Source organism: Pyrus communis, chromosome 4, assembly GCF_963583255.1.
Source record: "Pyrus communis chromosome 4, drPyrComm1.1, whole genome shotgun sequence".
Lineage (NCBI taxonomy): Eukaryota > Viridiplantae > Streptophyta > Magnoliopsida > Rosales > Rosaceae > Pyrus > Pyrus communis.
This window is the reverse complement of record NC_084806.1, coordinates 12,324,603-12,338,095: the sequence shown is the minus strand read 5'-3', so window position 1 is coordinate 12,338,095 and position 13,493 is coordinate 12,324,603. Positions and strand designations below refer to the sequence as shown.

Genomic DNA, 13,493 nt, shown 5'->3' with positions numbered 1-13,493 from the left:
ATGATAATGACGTATTATAATTGTGTTGAATTCATATAAATGTTGGACCCAGATTCACGCCATATGTGGTGGGAGATGCACAAATCCGTTTACCCATAAAAAAAACAACCGTAAGTAATTTAAAGCTGAAAATGCCAGAAAGCCTTTTCTTGCGCAAATCATTCATGAGTTTAAGGGTGTTTTCAGATTGTATTACTTAGAAGGACGCTCCAACGACATTGCGTTGTTGTTTCCCAAGTCTCGAGTTGATTCATGTTACAGATCTTGTAGTTGGTGATACATCATTGAAAAAGCTTTTCTGTAACTGCCCTGTTCTTGAAGATTTGGTTGGATATACACATCCATTTTTCGGAAGAGATGCAATGAATTTCAAAGCATTTGCTCCTGAATTAAAGACTTAAAAGAACAACTGTGAAAGATAGAGAGTTGAACTCTTTGAGCAGGAGCGCTCAAATTTATTTATTTTTACACTGAAAATCCACACTCAACAAAGTAGGCATACGAAAACAGAGTATCATCCTTACATTTCACCGGTGGATGCTAAAACACGACTATGCATTCCTGTCAAGTAGTGACTAGATCTTCTTCGGCACCGTAACCAAGTCTAGAGAAGAGCCATAAGCTCTGTGTAGGGCTTCAGCGCACCAGCCGTGACCATCATCAACTGTTGGCATCCTTACCCCCATGACTGGATTTACTGGCTGATGAGACCCCGGCATTAATACCCCGGCCAAAACTCTCAGCACGCTTGATGCATCGATGTCCAGAATTACTCTTATTTCCGGAACTCCTTTCGGGGATGGTGGAATTCCAGTGATCTTGAAATACCCCAGCAAATGGTTCTCTTCCACCTTCTTCCTCTCGCCTTCGTAGACGATTATTAGTGCTTCAGTTTGATTGTCATTGGCAGTTGTGAAGATCAGATCTTTTTGTGCTGGCATTGCTGTGTTTCTCGGTACGATAGGCACAAAGTTGTTTCCATCAGCTCGGATCCCAAGGGCGAGAGGAGTGGCTTGAATGGTAAGCAAGTCCAAACTCCCAAAGGGATCGCTAACACCTGATGCCACCGCTCCTTCTAGTGCTGCTCCAATGACAGCAGCTTCCAACGGTTTCATCTCCTTGTACAGCTCCTCCTTTTTACAAATGCTCATGACAAGACTTTTTATCTTTGGAATATATGAGCATCCGCCAACAACTATTACATCGCTCACATCCTCGGTATCAACCTTTGCATCATGCAAGCACTGGCATATGAGGCTCGCACACTTATCAAACACTGCTCGGTTAACTTCCTCAAATTCCTCCCGATCCATAACCTTACATATTTTTGTCCCATTTCCCAAGTCAACATCAATCTGCACACTAGTTTGGGAGGAGAGATTGTGGATTGCCTCCTGTGTTGCAACTCGAAGTATGCCAACTGACTTTATGTCATCAAGTCCGTGGCTAGTTAAAAGAGTCTCGGAATCTGGCAACAGATGGCGCATCATACTCTGAAGCAAGTCTTCCCCTCCAATGGCAGATCCTGCTAAGGCTTTTATTTGGGAAACTCCTCCAGCTGTAGCAGTAATAGCTACATCACAGTATCCAGCACCCATGTTGAAGATTAGAGCAATCTTCTCAGATCCGGTGTTTACGTTCTGATTTGAAATCTGTTGCGCGTATAACAGCGCGACAGCAGTTGGTTCAGGCATCAGTCTGAGTACATGAAGGCTAGCCATGGCACAAGCTCTTTCAATACGAGTCAGCTGGAATCGGCTGAATGAAGCTGGAATGGTGAGAACAACATTCTTTATGGGCCGCTTTAGCTGAATTTCTGCCATTGCCTTGAGTTCCACAAAAAATATTGCCAGAACTTCTTCAGGAGTGGTGGATCTCCATACATTGTTCACCAAGGCTGCGATCAGTGGACGCACCCCAATGCCCAATGTTTGAACCAAAAAGGGGAGGCTTTTGCTTGACTGAACAACTGGATCGGTGTCAACCCTGCCAATTAATCGTTTCATGTTGAAGATTGAAGCTCCAGATAACATGTCGTGCTCACTGGAGAGTTGATCGCTTACTCCCGCTGAAGGGTTTTCATCCTTGAATGTGACATACGACCGCATCATTTTCTGGTTTCTAATGTTCCTCAGGAGCTCAACCTGGGAGCCATTCCAGACAGCAACACTGCAATGTGAAGTGCCGATGTCAATCCCAATAGCGGTTTCAGGAAAAGGAGACGACGATTTTTCCTCTCCAGCGGTTTCACTATCAGATGCGACTGTGTATGCTGGCTCAGCCATTCCTGCATTTCAAAAATTGCAAATGGATGAAGAGCAGGTAGTTTACCCCAAGCAACACCTAGGAATCTCGTGGTCTCATGCACAATTGCGATATCTAGTATCTACCAAACTCTATCTTCCAATATCAGCATTCTCGATACTCTTTTATTACGATTTAATACAGCGAAAGAAATGATTCTGGTTTTCAATTTGAGGATGCGTTGAGATAATTCCTGGTTTAGGGACTGAAAAAGTTAAAAACTAAATAATAACAGAAGGACCAACAAATCAAGGCTAGGAGCATCAAATCCTTAAAAACCTGCTGATACCCTTGGGCTTTCGTAGCACGCAGACAGAATTGACAAAAATATACTTCATGCAGGCCTTCTCACAAACACCTCTTAGGCAACTTAGCCATCTCACATTTGTTGGTAGAAACATCCAAGGGAAAAAAACCCACAACCCCACATATTTTACTTGAATATTACATAACATGAAGACAGAAAATTTCAGGTGATCCTTACCAAACCCAGTAGCAACAATTATGTCACAAACTTAATGAAAATTTGATAGGAAAAAAATAAACCCAACAAAATATGTAAAAAACTTGGCAAGAAAACAAAAATTTCAGAAGAATAAAGATGCAAAACAGAGAGAAGAAGCTCTTCCAATTTCCAGAGAGCAAAAACTAGTTGCTGGGTACTAATAAAGTTGTTTAATTCAATAGAAAACAGCAAAAACAAGTGCATGCATTGGTAATTACAGGTACACAGGGACATAGCTAGGTAGCATGGTTATTAATTAAGGAAAAAAAAAAAAGAAGCTAAACTGTGTACAGAGAAGATGAGGGACTTACAGTAGAGAGAGATGGAAGAGCACCAGCGATCAGTGAGAGAGAGAGAGACCGAGAGAGCGTCTTAATACAACGGTGCTGCCCAACTTCTAGAGCTTCCTAGAGTGCGAAGGTGGTCACCTTTCTTTTGTACTGGAAAGGTATAGGATATGACAACGGTTTGCGAGAAGGGTCCAGAACTTCTGCCAATTTACATGGGTTGGATCATCTACCAATTCTTGGATCGGGTTTTGAGCCCAAGCCCAACCCGAGAGAAACTGTATTAAAAAACGAAATGCGGGCGAGATGTCGAGGGAACTCTATAATAATGGTTGAAGTGTTAACCGGTTAACAAGTTTTACAACTACCAAGCTACTATGCACACTCCACAATCTATCATTTGATGGTCATCTCCTCCACTCTAATTGAAATCATTTTGTATATGATCAAATAAATAGATTAACACAATGTCTTGATAAACAACTAAATATAAATACACACGATGTCTCGATAATTAAAGTGATTGAATTTTTACAAGGACGTTATTATTCAACGAGAATTTAAGAAATGAATGGTTCATGTAGTTTAGTTAGATTGTTTTGTTAGTCAAAACAAATAATCAACACCGTATAAGCTTACTAACTGGATAGTGCCAAAGCTCGATATAGAATTCCAACATTGACAAAATAGATAATACTAGACCAGTAACTATTAATTTTGTTGTTAGAAAAAAAATATTTGTTGCTCCTTATATTACTAATTGGATTTTACAGTAAAACGTCGACTTTTTTATTTGTTCCAAATTAGTTTGATACATAATCGAAGACCGAGTATTTGATCGCTAGGCTTCATGATCCCATTGAAAACCATAAACCATTGACGCAATGAAACTCCATACAAAAGCTCAGACAATGTTCTTTTGGTGTTGGCACCTTAACTGATACTTGAAACTTGTCATGTTTGGCTGCTTGACAACAATAACATCATGCATGCAACATGCTTACGAACATTCCAAAAAAATAAAAATAAATTCAGGATCAGTCACCACTTCAGGTCTCAGAATCACAGCCGTGGCCTCCCCCAAATTCCTTTTCTTTGTTATCCTCCCTATTTCATTCTTCATTGTCTCTGCACACCCAGAAAATCTCCACCCACTGGACCCTCTAACCCCTTCAGAGCTACAGCTAGTCCAAACCCTAATCACAGCCCAGTACATCTCCAATTCCTTTAACTTCAACATCACGTTTCACTACATAGGCCTTTGAAGACCCCCACAAGCCAACCCTCCTCACATTCCTCTCAACCCAAAACTCCAGAACCCTAACCCCACCCCCTCGCCGAGCCTTTGTCATCGCTCGAATCAACCAAACCACCCACGAAATCACTGTCGATTTGTCAACCGACTCCGTCATCTCCGACTGCATTCACACCGGCCACGGCTACCCCATTATCATGGCCGAAGAGCAAGAGGCCGCTCAAGCATTGGCACTCCAATACGCACCCTTTTTGGCTGCGGTGAGGAAGCGGGGATTGAAGGTCGAGGAGGCTCTGTGTGACGTTTTTCTTTGGGATGGTACGGTGAGGACAGGGTTAAGAACAAGAGGATGGTCGATCTCCATTGTTTTTATTTGGATGGGACTGTTAATTTTGAGACGAGGCCTGTAGAGGGAGCGACGATGACCGTTGATCTTGACGAGATGAAGATCGTGGAGTTTAGGGATAGATTATGGTTCCGATGCCAAAGGCTGCCGGGACGGACTATAGAGCGTCGGTTCAAAAGCCTCCATTTGGGGCAAGGTTGAGTGCGGTCACGGTGGAGCAACCTGACGGCCCAAGTTTTGAAATTCATGGACACTCCGTTAGATAATTGAAACGCATCACATTTTATTCATTTTTAGCTATGGCCTACGTGTTAGTGTTTAAAGTAATTTGCAGGTGATTTTGATGTGGTTTTTGTATGACTTTCAACAAGAAATTGTTGACTTTTGCGTATGTTCCTGTAATCTTAGGATTCTTAGCATAGTATGATTTCATGTAATTATTTCTTCCGTTATTGATATGATTGTAACATCCTATAAATTCCTCATCTCTCAATGAATAAACACAATATACCATTTCAAAAGCATTCTCTTCTTAGCACAGCCTAGGTTAATAAAAAATGAACCGAGACCCACCAGTTGCGCAGCCAATTGTGCAGCGCACCGTCAGATCAGCAAGCGGCGCCGTCTTTGGTGACCCGAGTTCATTCCCGCATCCACCCAGACCAGCGAGCGATGCCGTCGTTGCTGATCCGAGTTCACCGAGCCGATCGTTGCAGCCACCCACCACTACCCGCTGTTGCATCACGTGGCCACAAACCGAGGTCAAAAACCCAGAAATTACCGCTGCAAATCCCGATTGAGAACCAGCACCTGTGTAACCGCTGCGATTAGGAACCCAGGACCTGACCCATTGATCTGTATTCATACCATCACCCAGATCCGACTGACCCAGGATTGCATGCCCGCTGCTCATCACATCCTTGTTGCACTGCCGCACAGACGACCACCGCACAGCCGCTGTACCACAGACGTTACTGTACGCACGGTCGTCGCCTGATCAGAACCTCTTCCGCACCCGACCCGCTTGTCGCCTGCATCCACTGCACCACACCACCGTTGCTGCTCGACCCGAGAACACCAAAGTCGGATCGCGTTCGTCCTCGCCTTGTACTCTGCCACAGACTGTCATCGCCAGAAGCAACAAAATAAGAAAATTGAAAGGATCTTGCTGCTGTGTTTGTTCGCACCGAAGAGAAAATAAGAACACCAAAAAAAAAAAAAAAAAAAAGGGGAAAAGGGAAAATAAAAGAAAAAAGAAAAAAGAAAAAAGAAAAAAAAAGAAAAGAGAAAAAAAAATAGTTATTTATTTATTTGGGGTTACTGTTTATTTTTCCCTGGTCTCACATTGTTTGACCTAGTTGGTTCAGAATCTTGGCCCTATCAATCATCTCAGACGTTGCACTCAACTCACGCGGAGCAATGACACGCTGGACTCATCATCCCCGCTGTAATGAGTAGTGTGCATTGGTTGCCGAAGTTAAGGTAGATTTTGATCATATAAGTAATGATGCGTAAGGCTTTAAAGGTTTTTGCATCTGTTCTGAATAATATATAGATAATTGATTCTGGTGCTACTTAACATATGATTTGTGATTCTAGACAGGTACAAACACTAAACTCATCCACCAAAACTAACGTGAGTGTTGTTAATGGTAATGTTGCCCCCATTATTGGGGAAGGTGTTATCTCTCTTTCTGATACCCTCAATCTTGATTCTGTACTTGTTGTTCCTTCTCTTGACTATAATTTATTATATGTTGCTCAAATAAATGTCGCCATACATTGTCTTGTGATTTTTTGGCCTTCCTTTTGTGTTTTTAAGGACATTCGGACTCGCAAGACGATTGGTTATGGTATTAGGAAGGGAAAGCTCTACTACTTAGAACTGACATCGAATAGTACCCGAATGTTGACTCAAGCTCTTGCTATGGAAGGATCTTAGGGGTAGAAGAATAAAGCTTCGTATGTTTGGTTGTGGCATCGTCGACTTGGACATGCCTTTTTCGGTTATTTACAAAGGTTGTTTCCTAGCTTATTTGTTCATAATGATGTTTCTAGCTTTAAATGTTGTGTTTGTGAATTGGCTAAAAGTCACCGTACTTCGTTTCCATCTAGTTTAAGTAAAAGTTTAGTTCCATTTATGATAATTCATTCTGATGTGTTGGGGCCCTCTAAAACTGCTACATTTGGTGGTGCTCATTGGTTCATTACTTTTATTGATGATTGCACACGTATGACTTGAGTTTGTTTAATGAAGTCCAAAAGTGAAGTTCTTTTTTTGTTTCAACGATTTCACAAAATGGTGCAAGTACAGTATAAGTCACAAATACATGTTCTCAGGAGTGATAATGGTGGCGAGTATGTGAACTTTGAACTTCGTGCCTTTCTTGATCATCATGGTATTGTTCATCAAACTACATGCCCATATACTCCACAACAAAATGGAGTTGCAGAACGCAAGAACTGTCAACTTCTGGAGGTTGTTCGTGCTTCCTTGCTTGAGGCGCATCTCCCGTTATCCTATTGGGGAGAAGCCCTCACTTCAGATGCGTATCTTATTAATCGTGTTCCATCTCGATCAGTTGATTTTCAGACACCACTTCAAGCTCTCTCTTCACATATTGATGCTTCTACAATCCCCAATCTTCCACCTCACGTGTTTGGCTGTGTGGCCTTTGTTCATCTCCACAAACAGCAGAGGAGTAAGCTTGAACCTTGGGCCTTACGGTGTGTGTTTGTCGGATATGCCTCCAGTAAAAAAGGATATTGATGTTATCACCCTCCAACAAAAAAGCTGTTTATTACTATATATGTTGCATTTCATGAGCATGAGATGTTCTTTGCCAATCCCGAGTCTTCACTTCAGGGGGAGAATCAGATAGAAATTCAAACTCTTGATTATACAATTCCGGATACAGATATTGTGAATGATGTGGAATTAAGTGGTAATGTTTTGGAGACAAGTGGTGATCATTCACATGGAAATAGTGATGTGAATGATGTGGAATTAAGTGGTAATGTCTTGGAGACAAGTGGTGACCATTCAGATGAAAATTATGCTGAAAGCCTTGCAAGGGACGAGCCGACGCCACCAAACAACTTATTGCCTTCCTCACTACTAGACAATCCAGTGCTGCATGATATCTCACAGTCAATCTCGCCACTCTTGAGCCCTAATGACCATAACCAATCATCTTCGATTCCGAATGCACCATCACCACGTGGTCTCCCTAACCGTGTCACCCGAGGTATTCCTAAACTTACTTATGAAGCTGACCCTAAATGCAACACTAGATATTCAGTGAATAAATCCAACCCTGAGCCTAATGTGTTATACCCATTAAGCAATATGTGTCTACCAGTTACCTATCAAAATCAAACAAGTCATTTGTGCATCAATTATCTACTATATATATTCCTAACAGTGTGTGGAATGCTTTAACTGATCCACGTTGGCAAGCAACAATGAATGAAGAATTGAAGTCTTTGAAGAAGAATGCTACCTAGGAGATCACAGACTTGCCAGTTGGCAAGAAACCTGTGTGATGTAAATGGGTTTATACTGTGAAGTATAAAGCCAATGGGACAGTGGATTGCTTCAAGGAAAGATTGGTAGCAAAAGGGTACACTCAAAAGTATGGAATCGATTATACATATACTTTTGCTCATGTGGCCAAAATCAACACGGTCCGTGTTTTGTTGTCTTTGGCTGCAGATCTTAATTGGCCCTTACAACAGTTCGATATTAAGAATTCTTTCTTGCATGCAGATTTGACAGAAGAGATTTATATGGATCTTTCACCAGGATGTAATGCTCCGGATAAATACAAAAGAAAGGTTTGCAGGTTGAAGAAATCCTTATATGGTTTGAAGCAGTCTCCTCGAGCATGGTTTGGAAGATTCATAAGACCTATGAGTGCATTTGGTTACAAGCAAAGTAACTCTGATCATACTCTGTTCCTGAAAAGAAGAAATGGAAAGTTGACTGCACTTATTGTGTATGTAGATGATATGGTGGTAACAGGGAATGATCCGGAAGAATGTGTGGTCTTGCAAAGATACTTGTCTACATAATTTAAGATGAAAGATCTTGGATCCCTAAAATATTTTTCAGGGATTGAGGTATCGAGAAGTAGTTCTGGAATTTTCTTGTCACATAGGAAGTATATTATTGATATGTTGCACGAAATTGGCATGTCAGCTTGTTAGCCAGTAGCTACACCATTAGAGGAAGGATTAAAGCTTTCTATTGAGCCTAATCAAGTACCAGTTGACAAAAGGAGATACCAAAGGTTAGTAGGTCATTTAATGTACTTGGCACACATAAGACCAGACCTTGCTTATGCCTTGAGTGTAGTAAGTCAATATATGCATGACCCTGGAGAACAACATATGAATGCAATCATGAGGATTTTGCGATATTTGAAGGGAAGTTTGGGTAAAGGAATCCTGTTTAAAAGGAATAACCATTTTAGAGTTGAAGGTTATACTGATGCGGATTGGGAGGTTTAGTTGACGATATGTGCTCAACATCAGGTTACTTTACATTTGTTGGAGGTAACTTGGTTACATGGAGAAGTAAGAAACAGAATGTGGTTGCTCGTTCCAGTGCAGAAGCTGAATACAGAGGTATGGCCTTGGGGATTTATGAAAAAATTTTGTGGCTTAAGCTTCTGTTAAGTGATTTGGGTATAAAGCATGATCAACCCATGAATTTATTTTGTGATAATAAAGCTACTTGGGACATTGCATATAATCCAATACAACATGACTAAACAAAGCATGTTGAAGTTGATCAATTCTTTATTAAAGAAAAATTGGAGGAGAAAATAATTGAGGTACCGGCAATAAGAATAGAAGATCAATTGACAGATATCCTCACAAAGGTTGTTTCAAGTTTCTTACACAAGTTGGGCATGTGCGACATATATGAACCAACTTGAGGGAGAGTGTTAACTTTTGTGTATATTCCTGTAATCTTGGGATTCTTAGCATAGTATGATTTCATGTAATTATTTCTTTCCTTATTGATATGATTGTAACATCCTATAAATTCCTCCTTGAGAGATGAATAGACACAATATACTATTCCAAAAGCATTTTCTTCTGAAATTGAAGAGCTCTATGAGCTGGTGTGCAGAGAGCACGAAGAAGCAAATATGGAGTTCGTTGCCCCTGAATTCATGTTGGATTCAATTACATCACATACAAGGTATGGTACTGTGATATAGCCGTTGCTCACACAAGCAACATGAATGTGATCACTTGCAAAGCACACAGGCAGCTTAAAACCATAACAATATAATACGTGGCAAGATATACACCTAGATGTTATAATCTTGACCGTTAATTTCAAACTTAAACAACTCAAACACTTAGACAAAATCCTGCAATCCAAGCTTCATCTTCATGCATTCTGGGACATTTGATCTAGCAACAATGCTTATTCATCAGCACTATGCTCTACACTAAATTTCACTTTACTTGGCCTCTATACTATGTTCTATCTCACCTTTAACTCCTGCATTTAACTCACCAACGTGGCTGAAAAATACTAGGGTACCATTACACATCAAAGAAACTTAACAGCTCTCAATCCAATTGATGGAATTGGCTAACGTTAGATACGGAGAATGAGTGGATAGGGTTAAAGTGAGACAGAGAACAATGTAAAGGTAATGTGGAACAGTAAGACTGAGTGCATAAGGTAAAGTGAGACAAAATAAAGTGAGAAACTAAAACGGAAATTGGTGTAGAGTGCAGCGAGCATAACAGAAAAAACCTTTCAAATAAAATGTCTTATATCAAACAATAAATAAAATGCCTTTACCGGAGCTAATAGCCCGATGGACTGCCTATCAAACTGTCCCAAACCACCCGAGCAAGAAGGTCCAGCCCAAGCTAGTGATTGAGCCCCAGGGGGCTCGTGGGAGAGGCCCGTGGGGAATTGCTGGCATGAGAGCCCGGAGTGGATATGATGCAAGGCTAACGTCACCCTGACGTCAAACACATTCATCTTTTGTTTTGCGTTAGTTGCTGGGGCCCGCGTACGCAGGCTTTTGTCAGTGACCATTGGAGGCCACGTGGCGCCTCCTAGCTCGTTGGATCTCAACAGTAATTTTTTCTATACCATTGGATTTCCAACAGTAATAAAAATTTTAAAACCTTATTTAATTTTAGCCGTTGGATCTGAGATCAACAGTTCACGTTATTCACCTTTATAAATTTAAAAAAAAAAAAATTAAAATTCTGAAATCTTACCGTTGTGCCACGTGGCACAATCTGGAGTGTTGGAATTCAATTTTTTTTTAATCCAACGGTAGAAATCTTATCAGAAATTTATCCTCAACGATTCTGAAAAGGTAACGACACGTGGCACGACGGTATTGGATAAAAATCTTATCGAAATCCATCACCAATAATTGTCTTTTCGGATAATGACACGTGGCGCAATGAAAATGATTAAAAATCTTATCCAAAATTACAAATAAAATTATTTTGTATTATTTTATAAATAAAACAAATACTAATATTTTATTGCCTATTGCCAGAGCTATTCAATTTAGAGGTGGAGATGCAAAAGACAGTGACTGTTCATTAGGTGGACTAAATAATGAATAACCGTAGGGGGCCTTAACAACGGTGGAACTGCTCTTATAACATGTTAAATTTGTTATCGTTATTTTGCATTTTTGTAGTCATAGAATGCCTAGGTGATACTATATATGTGGATTAAAGGAAAGATCATTACTTACTGTTGGAGCAATTTCAAAAAATATGAAAATAATGTTAGAGAAATTTTATAATAATTATTATATGGGTACAACGTAATATGAAAGTAGAAAGATGAAAGAAATATTAACAAACTTAGAAATTGAGGTTTGCACAAATACAATGTTCTAAAAATAGAATTACGCTTATGCTCTTGTGCTTGCAGTTTGGTAGGCGTCAATCTTCTAGGATTTAACAATATATAATATAAAGTCGAAGCACTATGTACAATTTTCGGACTCTGACGAACCTAATATATTCCGAACTTTTAAGATACGACTCGGAATTGAACAACATTGAAAAAATTAGATTGGAATTATAACTCTCCATTTTCTCCCTTTTACATGGCTGTCATTAGGGGTTATAAAGAACTCTGACTTCTAGGAATGGTTGTAGTGGTTGTTTACTAATTGATGCCACCTTTCTCATCTAATTCATAAAACATTTCAAAATACATGTCTTTTACATAATGGTACTGCTGCACAATTTGGTTTTATTAAGAAACCTAATAATATGCACTTGGCGTCTCTACTGACATATATTTTCCATTCAATCTTTTAAATTAAATATTATAATATAAATTTCAACACTTACAATAAATAATATATCTCTTTGCGTCTATTTTCAGTCACGTGACGATGGTTTTAGACTTATAGGTGTACAATTAGTCATAAACTCATTGACTAACATGGAACAATCTCTTGCTTCTACTCTTTCTCATTTCACATTCCAATATCAACTAAACTGATTTTATTTTTAATTTCACACAAAAGCAGGTGGGCAAACTGGGATTTTCATCTGGGTTTCGATGTGAGAGCTGGTCCAATCATATCCTTAGCATCCATTTACGACATAGAGCAGCAGAAATTTCGTCGCGTGCTATACAGAGCCTTGATCTCAGAGCTGTTTGTGCCGTACATGGACCTAACCGAAGAATGGTACTCCAGGACATTTCTTGATGCAGGTGAATTTGGTTTTGGCCAATCTGCAGTGTCACTTGAGCCACTTAGGGACTGCTCAGCAAATGCAAAATTCATGGACGCTTATGTTGCTGGACTAGATGGAAAACCAAATAAAAAGTCCAAAGTTATTTGCATTTTTGAGCGACATGATGGAGACATAATGTGGCGCCACACCGAGTCTACCATATCAAAGAAAGGGGTAAGTGTTACTCCCTAGCTCAAATTTTTGAACTCAAGTGTGAGAGGGATTAATAAGACCCTTGTTCTAACCTTGCACCTGTATGCTAGTATTACTCTTGTATTACTTCAACAACATCTTTTACAAATCATACCCTGCATTTGCACAAGTGTTCAGTATTTATACCGAACTGCAAGCTAAGGCAGTTACAAGATATTTCCCAAATCTTATCTCTAACCACCCAATTATTATTGGCACTAACAATCAACAATTACTAACAGATAGGATATTTAGCACTAACAACCAACAATACTAACAGCATAACAGCATCATAACAGCATCCTATCATTACCCCGCCCTAAAAAATGAACCTTGTCCTCAAGGTTGGAATGCAGGAAACCTGTTTACAAATTCTGCATAGTTTTCCCATGTCGCCTCCTCCTTAGGATGATGCTTCCATTGCACCAAAACCTCTGTCGTGGAGGAACTGCCATGACCTGTTAACCTCCTCCGTAATATGGCCAATGGATAATCCTCCAAGAGTCCGTCCTCTGTAGCTACAGGTAATGGAACTGCAGGAATGATAGCAGAACCCAATTGTTTCTTCAAGCAAGAAACATGGAAAACTGGGTGAAGTTTTGATGTGGCAGGTAAGTCAATTTTATAAGCCACCTGACCAATCTTCTGCAGTACCTTAAAGGGACCATAATACCGTGGCTGAAGCTTATGAAAGGGATGTTTAGCGAGAGATTGGTGTTGATATGGTACCAATCGTAGAAAAACCTATCGCCAACCTCGAAAGATCGTTCACTGCGATGTTTATCAGCATGCTGTTTCATCCGTACCTGAGCCGAGACAAGATTAGTCTTGAGCTGAGACAAAATT

At 40.1% G+C, this 13,493-nt stretch overlaps 1 protein-coding gene across 1 annotated transcript; it reads right to left on the bottom strand.

The window, feature by feature from the left end:
• Window positions 1–412: 412 nt before the first annotated feature.
• Window positions 413–3,204, bottom strand: LOC137731675 (heat shock 70 kDa protein 8-like). The gene is made up of 2 exons (XM_068470857.1): window positions 3,121–3,204; window positions 413–2,287 (listed from the first exon to the last, which is right to left on the bottom strand). The coding sequence occupies exon 2, from the start codon at window positions 2,283–2,285 to the stop codon at window positions 576–578; it is 1,710 nt and encodes a 569-aa protein (XP_068326958.1). The 5' UTR covers window positions 2,286–2,287; window positions 3,121–3,204; the 3' UTR covers window positions 413–575.
• Window positions 3,205–13,493: the final 10,289 nt, after the last annotated feature.

What these genes read in the sequence shown, in the direction of transcription:
- LOC137731675 (XM_068470857.1), bottom strand. Translation starts at nt 2,285, where the DNA reads ATGGCTGAGCCAGCATACACAGTCGCATCTGATAGTGAAACCGCTGGA.